The sequence below is a fragment of the Carassius gibelio genome, chromosome B16 (assembly GCF_023724105.1).
Source record: "Carassius gibelio isolate Cgi1373 ecotype wild population from Czech Republic chromosome B16, carGib1.2-hapl.c, whole genome shotgun sequence".
NCBI lineage: Eukaryota > Metazoa > Chordata > Actinopteri > Cypriniformes > Cyprinidae > Carassius > Carassius gibelio.
This window is the reverse complement of record NC_068411.1, coordinates 19,748,121-19,765,609: the sequence shown is the minus strand read 5'-3', so window position 1 is coordinate 19,765,609 and position 17,489 is coordinate 19,748,121. Positions and strand designations below refer to the sequence as shown.

Sequence of the window (17,489 nt, the reverse complement as noted above, 5' to 3'; positions counted from 1 at the left end):
TGACGTCAATTAAAATGTAAAACATTTTTGCAATTACTAAATTAACCATGAGGGTTTCTTTGGTCTTGCTCTTATATTACGGATAAGATTATTCATAGTAAACAATTCTGATATTTAAATGTTATCAGACATGTCTGTCTAAAAAATGAAATACAATAGTATCCTCTTTTGGTCCAGAAGCTTCATGGCAAGTCTGAGAAATTTCCCAGGATCCATTATCAAATTATTATCTACACGCATTAAAAACTCTAGTTTACTGATTCATTTTTTTAATTTGAGAGCCGAGGCAAATGGATATGACACTACATGACTCTCCAAAGAGAGTCTTTGTGAAGGGTTTCAGTTATGACTTGGCAACGTGAGATGTCCTTAATATACTTCGTCTCCAATGAAAGACTGATTTTCTTGGAAGTTTCTGGTAGATCATGCTTCCTCATTCAGGAATGCTGACATAAAGGGAGCTGAATTACTCATTCAACTTTTGAACTGTGGTGATAAAATTAAAACTGGCTAGAAATATATGATTAGACTCTGTACACAGCTGACGTATTCATATATCACAAGTTTAAGCTACATTTAGGTTATATTCTATGAGATTTTTGTCAACTATACTTGTCTGTTGATTACAATAAAGATCTGAGAGACATTGATACTTATTGTCATTCCACAGATTTTAAAGAATAAAGATAATTCTGGTGTATACGCGGTACCCCATGCAAGTCCTATTTTTCATCTGAAGCAATGCAATTAAGTGAAAATGCATATTTGAGAAATGTCATATATGCGAGAAACAGACACATATACACATCACACAGTCCTAAGACTATCTTTGTCACTGTTAGGTAAACTAGCAAAAAACGTCTTAAAAACGTCTCGGCATTTGTGGACTGGCCGCACCCTAAATGAGGGGTATCACATGCATCTACCATGAAAAATGACAAAACCATCCAACAAAACCCTCGTTTCAGACACAGCAGACAAGGACCGGGACCTAATATAAAGGGCAAATCTAGTGGGTTTGTGATAAAGAGACATTTCTACATTTTACCATCTTCAAGGCCTCACTCTTTCAGCTCAAAGGTAAGAACTGCTGCTGCTTTGACAGTTTTTGACAGTCTACTCGATAATAACCGAAAGCATGACACAACTACTTTTAGAAACTGGTGAAATAGTATTACAATCTTAGTGAATCAGTGTGACATTTTTTCTTTATTATGAAATTTGTGCAACATTTTAAATCTATTACCATACAACTATAGCTGATGAGCAAAGGGTGTCTGAGAGAGATTGATAAAATTGGTTTGCTGTAAAATAAGCTTAGACAGGTGCCTAACATGTCCTTTAGTGTCCCAAACTAGCATCAGTTACCCATGCATCTTACATGACCTAAAGCTTTAGAGACTTTCCCAGAAATATTATTGATGTTATTGATACACACAAGCTTTAATCCAGTATCATGTCTAGTTTTCACTTTTTTTTTTAGGTTTTTGTTGTGATTATCCATTTTTTATTCAGATCGTTTTTTCTTTTTTCTTTTTTTTTGCATGTAAGCACTTGCTCAGTACTGACCCACTGGGATCTGTAAGAGTGCAGTAAGTGAATCTGAAAGCAACACATTTGATATTATAAACAGGCCTGTGAGAATGCTTTGATCAGATTTGACACAGCTGGATTTTATACCATGAGATAACATTCTGAAGAATCCTTTGATCTGAAGATATGTTTGAGAAACTTAAAAAACACTTCATGGTTTTGAATGGTTTCACTGATTTTGGTTGGAGGTCCTGGGCCATTACCTAGTATGATATTTCTGGAGCACTGGTGATCAAATGACAGCTTCTATTCCACTGACACTAACACAAAGTTATTCACTGAACTATTCACTATGTTTCTCAAATATACTTCAGGAAATACTTAAAAATAAACTGGATTTCTGTGCATTATTTTTCAATAAATGTCAAAAAGCCACGGGATTTGATCACGGGATTTTTCAAAGTTTCATGACTGTCTTCTATCCACCCACATATTCTATATTTTACTGTTTGAATGCTAGATCAAACAAGCCTGTGTGGTTTAAGCGCTTAATGAAATTTCCACAGCAAGGATTTCTAACATAGACATGTTATTGTCTTGTGCCATCAGCTGACTTGACATGGGCAGGTCAGATATTGAATACAGAACAGTACTGACATAACTGAAATGAAATGATAATGTCAGAAGTATGAAGAAGAAAGTACTTGAATGTTTTATGTTCTGTTTCCAGAGTGTAAAGCAAACATGTCCAAAACAAGGAACAGTGAGGTGAGTTTTCATGAAGGGTCACTCCACACTGTTCATATTGCATCATTACCATGTTTAGTAAGACTCTGACTTGCCTGTGCAGGGGAACGTACTAAAGCGTGTGGCAAAACTGCCACTCGTCAGCTCAGCGCTGCAGCAGGCCTCTTCCGTCTACACAAGCGTGAAAGGTCGTTACCCGCTGCTCGGGTTTGTGGGAGTGGTAGCGGAGCTGGGCGTCCGTAGTGCATCCACAGCAGCCCTGAAACAAGCAGCACCTCTGCTACAGAACCTAGAACCAGAAAGTAAGTTTCTCATATGATATCTCTAACAATAAACAATGGAAATCAAATGCTTATAGGAGGTGACTTGATTTTATGTCTGCCTTTGCAGTCGAGGCAGTGAACAGTTTTGCACTGGTGGGTTTGGAGCAACTAGAGAAGCTTTTCCCAATTCTCCAACAGCCCACAGATGAGGTGAGTGTGTGAGTGAGTGAATTTGAGCAACAGTTGTGTATTGCAGCTACTACATATCGGCTGTCTGGTAAAAGTCAACAAATGTATTTTAAATAACAGAATTAATAAAGTTTTAAGTTATGATATTTACTCTGTTTTTGAAATGATGTAAATAACTAATTGGTATAGGCTATTTACATTACCTAAAATAATTCATTATTATTATATTTTTCCACATACACAAAATAATTATTATAAGTATTATTATTATTAATTTAAAGTTGTTTAATCTGTTTAATATGACCTTCGGTACATACTATATATAGTAAGTATTCCATTTTAACATAAGAGTAAGTTGCCTACTTGCATTTTTGTTTAAATTCTATTAAGCGAATTAAGACGTAAGACCACTTTATTGCTGGATGTTGTTATTTTATAGATATTTTACTTACTGAATTTATTTATATCTGTATCAGTAGCCTTTGCTAATCTGAGGAATCAAAGTTCGGTGATTATTTTTTTATTTATGTATGCATGTATGTATGTTTATTCATTTTGTCTGTGTGCATGATTTATTAAAAGCTGATGGTGCTTATGGTTTATGTTTTATGTGAGTTTTATACTCACTTATGTGACACTTAACTATTAGAGCTGCCCTTCAAATATAGTGATTAAAGGTGTTTTGAACAATAAGTTATAGGCCAGTCGACTATTAGATGTCAGAATATCTCTGTCTAAACCACAGCCTGTAAGTTTTCAGTCAAAACTTGATTTGATACTGTTACATTATAACAGAACCTCATGAATACACTTTTAGCAGGTTTTAGGAGAGTTTTTTTTTTTTTTTTTGTGATACATTTCCTGAATGTAAATTAATCATTATGTGTGCAAATAATGACAGTAGGACTATTAATTTCGTCAGTTAAGTTAAATTGTTTGCGTTACTGAACGGAAAACGTTCATGATACGATTAGTACAGATTCAGTCGACTTTTCGCGCACTTTTCGGTTAAAGTTACTTTTTACTTTTTAAGATGAAGTAGGCTCAAAGTTACTTGTTTAACTTAAGTAGTGTGTGTTTGTGTCTATTTTTGGTTTGTTTTTGTTTTCCCTCAGTGTTTCGCCACTTTTCAAATGAACATAAATCTCGATGTTTCTTCTGCTGATGTCCATACCTCTCTCTAAAGTGTCCTTTGCTGCTGTGTGTCCATACCTCTCACTAAGTTGTCCTTGTCCTCTCTTCCATCAGGTGGTTACTAATCTGAAGGACGCTTTCTTCTCGAGGCTGGATGATGCGCAGTCTCGAATGAATGATGAGCTGGACAGAGCCGTGGACAGATGGGATCAGCTGATGCATCTGAGCTGGCGCCTGCTAGCGGAAGCTCAAGACTCGGCTCCTGGGCGAGTGATCACCGCGGGTCTGGATGAACTCATCACTCAGTCCGAGGCGGCAGTGGCCTACTATCTACCTCTGCCACCCACGCTGCGTAAGAAACTGTGGCTCAAACTCATACAGGCTCGGACCGGACAGGGGGACACATTTTTTGTTGTTGTTGTCTAAAAATTATCATGAAATAACCATAAAAAATGTGTACACAAGACTTAACCACAAGATGGCGCAAATGTTCTTCTGTTTTGCTAGTCGTTTGGCACCATCTCACACTTGAGGGTACATAGAGAAACGTGTAATAACATGAAACTTTATCAAATTCGCATTTTTTAAACTCAGAGACTACGCCTATTTCAGATGGATTCTGAATAATCGAGTTTGTCCTGCAGATCGTGAGTGGGAGAGAAGAGTGCAGAGCTATGAAGATGAAGATGATGACGAAGTTGATGATGATGATGACGAAGAGCCTCGAATGAGGACACGTATCCGTAGCCTGTTGTTGTGCCTGTACCTTCAGATGTACCACAGATTGATGAAGCTGAGAGAAAGACTTGACAGCGCTTTGCAGATGCTGGGGGCAGCTGCTGAAACGGTAGGCCCTGTGTGTGTAAAAAAAAAAAAAACACATTCACAACAAATTCAGCCTTTACCATGTTTTACATAAATGCTCTGCCGAATGTTCATAAAGTCATACTGACTTTTGAAGATGGGACAAATACTAAAGTACATGACGTGTAGGTATCAAGTCCTGAAACATCACTGGTAAATGGTTTTTATATCCCAGTTTAACCATTTTCATATTTTAATAGCCTATAAATGGATTTATTTAACTTTCCAACGGGTAGAGAGAGAAGGAAATAAAAGACTTGGGCCCTTCAAAAGAGACCAGGGGCCTAATTTACAGTATCAACAATGCATAGAAAAGCTTCTATATTCTGTCTTGTATTTACACACATTCTTGCATTTATTAGTACAAATTGGTAGATCCCACACTTCGCATGAAACTGTTCTTCTTACGCAGTTATCATGCACACATTTTTTGCGTATACACTGTTGATAAATGAGGGCCCAGGTTTATTATAGTTAACTAAAACTTAAAACCATGTTACTTGAAATAAAATAAATATTAACTGAAATAAAATAAAGTTTAGTTCAACTTGATTTAATTTTAGTTAATTTAATTAAATTAACTAAAACTGAAATAAAATAATAATAAAACTATATATTCATATGGAAAAACATGAAAATACTAAATTAATTATAATTCAAATTAAAACAGAAAATACAAAGATGCAAATTAATTCAAATTCATAATAAAACTATTGCTATAATATTTAAATAACCTATAAAAAGCTATGACAATATCTCAGATATACTAAAATAAGACTGAAGAAGACGCAGGATAACGAGGACGTGATTCACGAGTCAGTAATGGAGAGTGGTATGTTAAGATTAAATCAAAAAATAAATATAGATGCAGACATGTCTGAGTGAGTGACTCAAACATATACACTGACAAGATGATATCGGCAAGGAATGCCTGCTCAAACCATAGCTTATTCCTTCTTGTTTGAGTCTGAAGTTAAAATAGTCAGTCTACGTGCTGCAGTACCATGCTGCAGTCATTCAACTGTGCCCTGCCACCCTCAGGGCTTCCTGTCTGCAGACTCACCCACATAGAATAAAATCACAGCAATTACTTGTTCCAAATCAAGACCCCTGAGACACATTCAGGCAAAGAAGGACATGGGGAAGGGGAGAGAAAAGTTCAAGCTGTATTACTGAGCTGAAAACATAATATGTATGATCTTTTCACACTAATCCGTGCCATGCCAAAGTGATAACAAGCCTAATTGATAACAGAATTTATTAATACAACATTTTACATTTTTATTTCTAGTCACTTAGAAGTAGAGTATATTTATCTCCTCAGATTTTGTCATAGCCACTCATTTGTAGACTTCTTCTTATCAAAGTTAACGTTCAAGCTACATAGAGACTAGCGTCTGATAGTCTAGCATATTAATTCTTTAGTTACTCAAAATGGCAATGAAAATAAATCATGAAAAGCTTCTGTTTGCATAAAAGCAAGGAAATGTTTTGTTTCTCAGAAATCAAAGCTGAAATCAAGAAGTCAGGCTGCTTGTTTAGAGAGAAGATGGTCATGATTGAGCTGGAAGTCCAGTGGGATTTAGTGCTACGTGCCGTTTGGCGGTTGCTGCATGTGACTTAAACACCCAGTAACCAACCCGCACACACAGATAACACACTCAGTTACAGGATTAAAAAAAATGAGTAGGAGAACAAACATGCTTTCAGGAGAATCAAGCCCTCTTCCCTTAGACAACTGTACTGTTTGCAAGCATTTATATATGACAACATATATATTACTGCTAAGATTTTTATTTTAAAGAAATTTATACTTCTATTCATCAAGGCTTTAAATTAAAATTTTCTATATTGTTACAAAAAAAATAAATTTCAAGTAAATGCTGTTTTCTAACATCCATCAAAGAATCCTAAAAAAAGATGAATCTCAGTTTCCACAAAATGATTAAGTAGCATAACTGTTTTCAACAATGGTTAATAATAGAACATGTTTCTTGAAAACCAACTCATCATATTAGAATAGTTTCTGAAGGATCATATGACACTGAAGACTGGAGTCATGGCTACTGATAATTGAGCTTCGCCATCACGGGAATATGTTACAATTTATTATAATATACTACTTATATTATATACAAAAACATTATTTGAAAGAAATTTAAGTAGATAGATATATAGATATTTTATCAACATAATAAAATTACAATACATTTTATATATAGGTACTGGGTATGATTAGGTATGTACAAACCCGTTTTCAAAAAAGTTGGGACACTGTACACTGTAAATTGTTAATAAAAACTAAATGCAATGATGTGGAAGTTTCAAATTTCAATATTTTTCTTTTCAGAATACAACATAGATGACATATCAAATGTTTAAACTGAGAAAATGTATAATTTTAAGGGGAAAATCAGCTCATTTTAAATTTCATGGCATCAACACATCTAAAAAAAAAAGTTGGGACAAGGCCATGTTTACCACTGTGTGGCATTCCCTCTTCTTTTTATAACAGTCTGGGGACTGAGGAGACAAGTTGCTCAAGTTTAGGAATAGGAATGTTGTCCCATTCTTGTCTTCCCATCTTCCTTTTTAAGATGTGACAAATGTTTTCTATGGGTGAAAGATCTGGACTGCAGGCTGGTCATTTCAGTACCCGGATCCTTCTTCTACGCAGCCATGATGTTGTAATTGATGCAGTACGTAGTCTGGCATTGTCATTTGGGAAAATGCAAGGTCTTCCCTGAAAGAGACGACGTCTGGATGGGAGCATTATGTTGTTCTAGAACTTGGAAGAACTTTCATCATTGATGGTGCCTTTCCAGATGTGTAAGCTGCCCATGCCACATGCACTCATGCAACCCCATACCATCAGAGAAGCAGGCTTCTGAACTGAGAGGTTTTCCTGTCCTCTTTAGTCCGGTTTTCCAAAAAGAACTTCAAATTTTGATTCGTCTGACAACAGAACAGTTTTCCACTTTGCCACAGTCCATTTTAAATGAGCCTTGGCCCAGAGAAAATGCCTGCGCTTCTGGATCATGTTTAGATATGGCTTATTGTTTGACCTATTGAGTTTTAGCCAGCAACGGCGAATGGCACGGGGGATTGTGTTCACCAACAATGTTTTCTGGAAGTATTCCTGAGCCCATGATGTGATTTCCATTACAGCAGCATTCCTGTATGTGATGCAGTGCCGTCTAAGGGCCCGAAGTTCCCAGGCATCCAGTATGTTTTTCCAGCGTTGACCCTTACGCACAGAGATTGTTCCAGATTCTCTGAATCTTTGGATGATATAATGCACTGTAGATGATGATAACATCAAACTCTTTGCAATTTTTCTCTTAGAAACTTCTTTCTGTTATTGCTCCAATATTTTTCGCCGCAGCGTTGGAGGAATTGGTGATCCTCTGCCCATCTTGACTTCTGAGAGACACTGCCACTCTGAGAGGCTATTTTTATACCCAATCATGTTACCAATAGACATTATAAGTTGCAAATTGGTCCTCTAGCTGTTTCTTATATGTACATTTAACTTTTCCGGCCTCTTATTTCTACCTGTCCCCACTTTTTTGGAATGTGTAGCTCTCATGAAATCCAAAATGAGCCAATATTTGGCATGACATTTCAAAATGTCTCACTTTCAACATTTGATATGTTATCTATATTCTATTGTGAATAAAATATAAGTTTATGAGAATTGTAAGTTATTCCATTCCTTTTTTACTCACAATTTGTACAGTGTCCCAACTTTTTTGGAATCGGGTTTGTATGGTCATAATATTATGCAGAATATGTGCTTTACAAGTACTAATAAACAGCATGTTGATAATAGGCATGCTAATAAGCAACTAGATAATATAGTTAGAATTGGTCCCTATACTAAAGTGTTACCAATAGTCATTAGACAACATTATAATTTTTCCATTTTAGCTCTGTGCCCAAGAATCTACCCAATACCGTCAGTGAAGCGAAGAGTACCCCTCAGTTCTGCATGACTAGACTGATGGGAAAATGTTGTTCTCGTGTCCAAATAGACCCTACCTCAACTGACCTGTTAGACACATGACCTCTATCAGACAGACAGGCTCAGGCTTGTCTACCCATACATATCTCTCTGTATTGTATGAGTAGACAGGTTTGTGTGCTGAGGATTGGACTATTGTCTGTACAGGGTCCTTTAGGGCTTTCCCAACAATTGAGAGTAAATGGGGCTGAGAACATGAAAGCCCCAGTGCACTGTTTTCAAAAGAATCTTAATTAACAAACTCTAAGGACACCCCGGTGGGCCTGGAGTGCAGAAATGTGAGTGACAGATTGTGTTCTACCAAGAGTTATGCTGAGCTGTCAGAGACATACATCGGTGAGACTTGGCAGCATAATGCCCTACAGTAATTCACGTGTTGGTCACGAGCTGTGCTGTGGACCGATGGCGAGTTGGGAGCCCAATGACAATGGGAATAAAGAACACAGTGTTGACCTTAAAATGTGGTTGACCCACTTTCTCCTTCACCTAAATGAACCGACAACAGTAGGAGGGTCCTACTGCCAAATCTGGACTGTTTGTGCCTGTGTCTGCCACACTGGCCCTGTTCTTTTGCTCTGTGGACTCACGCTCATGTTGTCTGGTGGCAGATGAAGCTCCACGTGAGAGGTTGGCTGCTTGTGGTATGGAATGTGTGGACAAGCCTTGATCATGAACCAGACTTCAACAAATCAAAATCTTTTTATTCTTCAAATCAACTTACATGTAGTTTATTTGTCACATCTGGTTCAAAATTGTTTGTTTATTATCTTAATGCTGATAAGCAGATTCTGTACAAAATGCTGTAAATTATTCTCTAGTGTTATTGATTAAACCCACTGATTTGAAGCTTTTGTTTGAATAAAAATTATTTTATTGGGTTCATTGGGACCATTGGTCCATTCAGCAGCCCTTTCTGTAGGTTACATTAGCTTCCATCACCCTGTTTTTATCCATATTTTGAAGTATCACATCAGAAAAGAGAACATGGAAACATGGAAATTAAAAAAGAAAAACTTTTTATGCTTTCTTGAGGTGGTTTATGACTTAAATGGGAGATGCAAGCACATTTGCCAAATAAATTCCTCCATGAGCATAAAAAAACTCATGTGACTTTGCACCAAGGGATGAGATAAATTGTCCAGCAGTTGGATGGAAATGGTACTTTATTTTTAAACGTTTATTGCTATATCCAATTTTGCACACAAGTTAAATTGGCTGTTTTGGATGGAAATAGATATTTTTATGCAAATAGGTGGCAACAACTGAATCAGTGAGTCATTGAATTATTTACTCAACCGATTCTTCTAAGGAAACAAGTTGAATCATCCTTTTTAAATTAGCGTGCCAAAAAACTATAATAGACACAAAAAATATATATTTTCTGTCAATTTTGTCAAATGCTGGTCATGAATTTATATAGCTGTAGAAAAAAACTCAAGTAATTTTAATAGTATGTTTTCATCAATTAGTTTTACTAATTTATAATTCTTTCTGCCATCTTTTTTGATTTAAACTGATTTACCTGTTTTGTCAGAAGATTATTTCTCCTTCCTTTATGAATAAGCTTTTTGGAAAAACATTAATGGAAAATATGACTCAGTGCATGAAAGTGATCAAGAAAAATTAGTTCACTCAATAGATTCCATAAAATTCAATTCCATAAAAGTACTAAACTATAAGTATTTATCTTTATATTTTTTATATAAAAAAAATCCTTAAGTGAATCTGCTTTTTGACCATGTGAAGAATTAAATAAGGCCAAATGAAACGAGACCAAAAAAGCAGAAGAGAAATTAGATTATTTAGGATATCAGATCTAAAAGTATGTAGTACTGTCTTGTTCGTCTGATAATGAGAGGTTTAATTGACCCCAACTGCGGCTGACATTGCCAGTTTTCACAGCAATTGCAGTTTCTGCTGTCTGTTGATTTATTTCCCCAGAGCAGAGAGAATATACCCCCCCCAAAAAAAAAAAAAACCTTCACGTTCCTGTGGGTATGTGCATAGAGTCATTACTGCCACTTGATCAAACTGTTTCAGCCCCATTTCCAGGCCACTAGGTTCAGAAATAAAAACGTGACTTAATTAAAGTTCTGTATGTTGTCCCATTCTCTTTTTAATTAATGCCTAATGGTGTCATTTCCAAGTCTACCATTGTCACTAATTTCCTGATTGGGTATTGTCTGTCATTTGTCATGCTCAGGTGGGTCTAATGCAGTTGATGGCGATGGTGGAGTCCCTGCTGCAGCTGCTTCTGTCATTTTACACGACTCAGGTGTATCGTGTGGAGGAGCTGCGTTCTCTGCTCGTGGCTCAGCTCACATCAGGTATACAGGCACTGAAGGTTTTGCCCCCTGTACAGCAGATACTGGCTCTGCCTACCCAGGTACGCACTATCATGAACGACCTACTGGAACTGGGACAGATTCTCATACAGCTGCTCATCAACACCACCCCGCTCTATGACCTGGTGAGAACATGTGTGCACAGACACACACACACACATACAAGAACAGCACTCTAGAACCTGTTCTAATCCACAATTTTTCTTAACAAGACATACAAGTACATGTTCTAGTGAAAAAGAACACTCTAGAATCACATTATGTCAAAGGCAAAATAATCTTCTCTATCAGTGTGAACATAATTTTCTTCTTTCTTTTTATTTTTGGCCGAACACATCTGTTTAGCTTGATAGGATAAACAAAGCTAATATATCACTCTATGTTCCAATAAAAACTAAATGAGCAAATCAGTGTTTCATCATAGTGTGTTACTTTAATCACATGGTTTATTTACACTCCATGTTACCGTGTTTCTTTTCAGTAATGGGAAATGTGTTTGTGGAATGATGGGTTTGCTGTTTTCATTTCTTTCTTTTAGAACAGTACCTAATTTTAGATCAGTTACATAATGTTTTTTCAGGCCACTGTACAAAATTACACTTCAGTCTCATATAAGAACTGTCGTAGTCTAAAAACACTTCTCTTCAACTTCAGACCAAGTTTAAAAGGGTTTGAAGTTCAAACCAAATTGGCAATATTTGAATCTTTTGTCTGTAAACAGTTTTATTTTCTAAGATTAGCAAAATTCATTTTAATTTTAAAAATCTGAATGGGGGTAATGGTCAATTTTCATTTCAATGACAACATTCCATTTTAATATGTAATGAATTATCACAATTAAAACAAGACAAGGAACAGAATTTCTCAGCAAATTATATGAAAATAGTTTAATCAGTTACATATCTTAAGTGTCTTAAGCAATATAAATAAATCCAAAAGTTTCAACTGTCAATTATGGATATTATTTAACAAGATTAGTAAAAAAAAAGAACAATAGCCTACATAATCTTGTACTAAAATGTAAATTAATGTAAATGGTCAGCTAAGAACAAATTAACAAAATTAGTCACTGCATATTTTATAAAAATTTTTGCGATTTTATGTTTTCACAAATTAAATACACAGTTCTTGAAATGTTTCAGTATTTAGGGATGAAATATTAAATGTGTAAATTTAATATAGAATTAGTATTAAAGGTAAAGGAGTTATTCAGTCAAGAGCAGATTTGAGCAGAGTGATTTTTATTAGTTTCCTTTCTGATTTATCAAACATAAACCATAATAAATGGCACGAGACAGCAGCAGGTATATTAAGCTCATCTGACTTTAAGAACAAATGTACAGATCTGACACACATCAGATTTTATCCCAGCTGTTTACATTCAAGTATTATTTAAGACAAAATGGGCATGGTTTGTTTGTCTGGTGCAAAAGAGACCTCAGCACAGGTACCGAATTGAGTTCTCTTTCGTGTCTTGTTGTGCTTGAACAATTTAAAATCATTTAGCGTAGGTGTTACTAGTGAGAAGCAAAGATTTTCAAAGCTTTGAATCAGTTTAACCAGTTGCTTCACAAAATGATTCACTGTTTTGAGGCGCTCAGTGCCCATCAGAATGGTGTAAATGCAACGAAAGCTCGAGTCAAACATGCATAGAAACACCTTTTTCAAAGCAACCGCAAATGTGTTATTAAAATAAGAGACTAACAACGACTCTTAAAAACGTCTACATCAGAGGAAAGATCAGAGGAAATTCATATTGGCACTAGTTTCATAGAGATTGACCCCAGCAGCGAATCACTGACATTTCTAAACATTATGAAACAGTTATAATGTACAGTAACAAAGCATTGTTTACTGAAATCACATGACTTAGGCAGTTTGATACATGCTCTGAATCACTGCTTTGAAATAAATTATTCAAAAAGGATTCAAAGTTTTGAAAATTTGGATTTAGAAATCGCCACTCACTGGAATTTCCCCCTTTTTCGAAATATGCAAGGTTTCCCAATGAGTCTGGCTTAAATTAAATTGCTGCATAAGATTTTCTAAATAATCAAAGCACCAGAGACTTGGGTTACAACTGTTCCTCTCTTATCTCTCAGGTAAATCAGGTTTCTGATCTCGATGCAGCAAACAATCCAGTTCCAGATGAACTTCCTGAGAGCCCCTCCAGCCGTGCCTCTGCAAACAGCCTCTTCCTCAAGGCCATGGACGGTCGCCCGCGTCGCCGCAGAAGCCTTTACGCCCGCTCCCGTCGTGAGTCTGCCAGCGGGCTTCCATCAAGCCCAGCTGCCTCCCCAACTCCCACCCGAGTCTCAGCAAATGGCCGCAAAGGCAGTTTGAAGCTGGATTCCCAGCCCTCAGGCCCTCCAGAACTTGACACGCTGGCTGTGCCCACCACCGATATGATCCGCCGCCGTTCCTCCACCACCGAGGTCCTGCTGGCTCCCATTATGCAGCTAGTTACACAGAGCCAACGGGCGTTCGAGTTTCTGAGCTCTGGCCCTTCATCTGAAGATCAGGTCATACCTGTGGTGGAAACCACAGAACATTAAGCTCCAATCTTCTCAAACATAAGATTTATGTTAAGATTTCATAAGAAATGTAATCAGAGCATTCAAACACAGATCGCTGCAGCTCACAGGCTGTTATAGATAGTACAGCAAACATGCCTTCAACCCACAATCCATACAGTGGCTTCTCTGGAAAACCTACAAAAACTAATCTGGTTGGTTGCTTTTAAATAACTTCATTAGCCTAGCCTTTAGTTTGTGCAGATGGTTTAAAAGCTAAAACAAAGCACTGTACTTAAAATGAAATCAAAACAGAATGGATTTGCACTCTGAAGTGCTGTGATGTGGAGTAGGTGGTGGGTTTTTTTTTAGCTTTGAATGCCTGTTTTCTAGATGTTAGGACAATGAAACAACTCAAAAAGTGAGCAGAAAATGACAAGAGCACTGTTTTTTTCTATATATTATTATTGTTAGCATAACATAACATTTTATTTAACCAAATTAAAACTATTTCTATTCCTCAGCTTTCTTAGTTCTTATGCATTATAAGCAGTTTTTAATAGACTGTCAATAAATGACTGATTGAATTGGTTTGACATTCAGTCTGAGGTCATGGATGTTCGGTCAAGAGGAGAGGATAAGATACTGTTAATGTTAGTTTGATCATTTCATGGGGCTTTCCAGAACAAGGATGTATAATTACAGCGCGGGAAACTTAATGTGAAGCGTGTTCTACATAGATAGGCGTGTACTTTCAATAGATAGGCATGTACTGTCACTAAATGGTGTTAAATGGACATTTATAGCTAAAATCCTAACAGTCTTTATCTTGTAGTGCTTTTTCCTTTAACAAATGTAATATTGACTTTAAATGTAATAAAACATTTTATAAAATCTGATTGTTGTTTTGAGTGCTGTTTGAATGTAGAATGAATTGCACAAAAAAATGTTAAATTGTAATATTTCACTACATTACAGTTTTTACTGTATTTTTGATTCAATAATTAGATAAGCATAAGAGACAATACAACGGTTCAACATTTCGGGGTCAGTAAGGCGTTTTTTAAAAACAATCAAATGTAATCAGAATGTTTAATAAAATACAGTTAGTTCAAAATAATCAAGGCATATTTTACTTTTTTTCACTTTATTGAAATCCATCGTTTAGATACAAGCATTAAAACCATCTCAAAAATGGTCTTCAACTAAATGACATTGTGTTTATATACAAAAGTGAAAGATTCAAGTAGACACCACACAGGTCAATAATATGTCAGTGACATCGCTTAAGGCTGTTCACACAGAAAGAATTATAATGATAACTTTAACAGTAACTATTTTGTCGTACACACCAAAGGACAACAAAAGGACAAGCTTACGTCATATCAATTCTGACTGGATGACAATAGTTTTGTAATCTTTTGTATAAAAAAATTGTTCTGAATTTTTTGTATGTGTCGCTATCATTATAACTGTACTTTAAAACGTGCCTTTACTTGAGTAACATTTATACTACCTCAAAGAAACTAGCCAGGAAACAAACAAAAAAATATATATATAATATCTATATATGTACATTTTTACTACACAGTCTCCTCCCAGTTCCCACATTTAATAATTTACATCTAAATGTCAGTGGAGACTCATAATTCAGGGAAGCTAAAGTCCATCTCTACATTTCAGGCATCTGTAGTCCAAAGCAGCTCACTCGAATTTGTCTAAATCATCTGTTCAGATCTGAAGGATCATTCAGAGAGAAATGACAAGGACTAAGACAGATCCGGGCCGGGTCTTGATTCATTTGGATACACATACCCAGTGACCAACTTCTCTTCAGCACATCTTTTATCGCCTTGCTGTAACAAACTTCATCTACTTTTCTTCACCATAAATCTGGGCTCTGAACTTCTAACATGCTCTCTTATTCTTTTTCCTTCCACCATCCATGAAGGTTAATAAGGCGAAAGTGACTCCCTTCTGCCCCAAAAACCCATCAGCCGGGGTCCTCTTCTCAGCTATTTAGATGCTAGGCTGCCAGGGGCCTCGTATCTTCATCTTGCTCATCATCTTTGACAGTTCTTCACTCTCGTTTCTTTCCAAACACTGCGGACACGCTTCTGACTATACCCTTGATTCCGACCATCCCCTTTTTAAGTGCTCTGGACTCCTTGATGAGGTCCAGGATTTCGTGAAAAACCAGCAGCACACCGTGGTAGGTTTCAGCCGCCGAGATCTCGAAGAAGCCGCAGTCTGCCGAGAGGGCGAACAGTCTGCCCTCCTCACTCGACACGGCTCTCTGATGCAGCAGGTCTCGCTTGTTCCCCACAATGATGATCGGGACAGATGCGGACAGCTTCCTAGTCGACCGGATGAGCTGCACCTGTTGCCGGACCACCTCAAAGCTGGAGCGGTCGCAGATGCTGTAGACCAGGATCACACCGTCTGCCCACTGCAGCTGCTTGTCACTGATGGATTCAGTTGTTTCGCAGCTCTGGAGGTGACAGAATTTAGAGGGACAAATCACATTACCTTCAACAGGAAAGCATGATGCAAAAAAAACCTGTATAAATGAATTTTAACCTACATTTTCTGCATAATTAAATATGATAATAAGCAATGAAATCATGCCCACTTTCCTCATACATTAAGTATAAAATTAAATATCATAATTATGCTTTTCCTTCACTCTCCAATTCATATGCACAATTTTATTAGTCAATAAAACAAATTTAATGTATTTAAGCATACCTCTTAAGCTTACAGAACCATTTGGCTCATAGGAAATATTTATTCAATCAGGTGTGTTTTTTATTGAATCTGTATGTATAATTTCTTGTTTTATATATGGATTTTTTATTTTTATATAAAATTGTTTTTTAATACTATTAATATAATTTTATAAAGATATAAATGATAACAAAGAGATACTCGTCATACCTGTGGATACAGTGAGTCCCAGATGTTTAAGGCTATCTCTCGCCCATCTGTTTTGTCAATATGACTGTATATTGATTCTGGAAGCGAGCATAGTGAAATTAATAAATACTCCTCGTGCATAAACAACATAAAGCTTGTATGTTATTATGAATGGTATTATAGTAAATCTCATTTGACGTACCGATATCCCCATATTCTCCGATGAACCTTCTGGTGATAAATCTCACAGTGAGGGCTGCAAACAAATAAATATATTATTATTATTTGCAAGCTTAGCCAATAAACCATATAAACATGACAGAATTCGCTGCATTCAAAGTCAAGTTCAGTTTTGTGCTCACCTGACTTCCCAACATTTTCTGCTCCGAGCAGCAGAACATTGGCCTCAACTTTGTGCTGATTTCCATCCATTGCTTTGCTGCCCAGCTGAGGACTTGGTTTGACCAGAACAACCATTTCACCAAATGAACGTCTTGAGTGTTTAGTGTGAGCTTCACGTTCTACTTCAACTATATATAAAAACAGTGGGTGGGGCTTATAGAAGTTAAGTAGTCATCAAACCAATCAGAGAACAGTGCGCCTATTCGCATTAGCAAACCGAAACCGCCCAAAACTGGTCCTATCAAGCAGCCCCGTGTTATTTGCGTCAACGGTAAATGTTTTTCTCTCTCTATCTCTCTCTTCGACCACAATCAACTCATACCGACCTCAAAAATGTGCCAGCGCGAGAGAGCCATTAATCCAACTTGTTTTGTTTGCGGTTTGCATTCACACAGAGCCAAACAAAAGATTTTAAAACGTTTTAGAACAAAATCGTTAGGATACACTTGCATGTTTTCTACAACGTAGGCCATTATATTCCAGAGATTGATTTTTATTAAAACTGACAAGTAAAATTTTAAAAGAGCCTTTTAAATTTATTATTTTTTGCTAATTTCAA

The 17,489-nt window shown here is 36.5% G+C and overlaps 2 protein-coding genes across 2 annotated transcripts; one reads left to right on the top strand and one right to left on the bottom strand.

Moving 5' to 3' along the window:
• Positions 1 to 2,173: 2,173 nt before the first annotated feature.
• LOC127975067 (uncharacterized) lies at positions 2,174 to 14,511 on the top strand. Its single transcript, XM_052578842.1, has 7 exons — positions 2,174 to 2,301; positions 2,384 to 2,582; positions 2,671 to 2,753; positions 3,981 to 4,218; positions 4,511 to 4,713; positions 10,958 to 11,224; positions 13,202 to 14,511. The coding sequence occupies exons 1-7, from the start codon at positions 2,242 to 2,244 to the stop codon at positions 13,652 to 13,654; spliced, it is 1,503 nt and encodes a 500-aa protein (XP_052434802.1). The 5' UTR covers positions 2,174 to 2,241; the 3' UTR covers positions 13,655 to 14,511.
• A 231-nt stretch (positions 14,512 to 14,742) lies between these two features.
• LOC127975071 (ras-related and estrogen-regulated growth inhibitor-like protein) lies at positions 14,743 to 17,351 on the bottom strand. The gene is made up of 4 exons (XM_052578846.1): positions 16,891 to 17,351; positions 16,731 to 16,784; positions 16,550 to 16,626; positions 14,743 to 16,103 (listed from the first exon to the last, which is right to left on the bottom strand). Exons 1-4 carry the CDS (start codon positions 17,003 to 17,005, stop codon positions 15,693 to 15,695), a joined length of 657 nt encoding a protein of 218 aa, XP_052434806.1. The 5' UTR covers positions 17,006 to 17,351; the 3' UTR covers positions 14,743 to 15,692.
• Positions 17,352 to 17,489: the final 138 nt, after the last annotated feature.

What these genes read in the sequence shown, in the direction of transcription:
- LOC127975067 (XM_052578842.1), top strand. Translation starts at nt 2,242, where the DNA reads ATGTTTTATGTTCTGTTTCCAGAGTGTAAAGCAAACATGTCCAAAACA. An exon ending in CCAAAACAAGGAACAGTGAG is followed by an intron (nt 2,302 to 2,383) that starts GTGAGTTTTCAT and finishes TTGCCTGTGCAG; the next exon opens with GGGAACGTACTAAAGCGTGT. An exon ending in CCACCCCGCTCTATGACCTG is followed by an intron (nt 11,225 to 13,201) that starts GTGAGAACATGT and finishes CTTATCTCTCAG; the next exon opens with GTAAATCAGGTTTCTGATCT.
- LOC127975071 (XM_052578846.1), bottom strand. Translation starts at nt 17,005, where the DNA reads ATGGTTGTTCTGGTCAAACCAAGTCCTCAGCTGGGCAGCAAAGCAATG. An exon ending in CGGAGAATATGGGGATATCG is followed by an intron (nt 16,627 to 16,730) that starts GTACGTCAAATG and finishes GCTCGCTTCCAG; the next exon opens with AATCAATATACAGTCATATT. An exon ending in GGGACTCACTGTATCCACAG is followed by an intron (nt 16,104 to 16,549) that starts GTATGACGAGTA and finishes TGTCACCTCCAG; the next exon opens with AGCTGCGAAACAACTGAATC.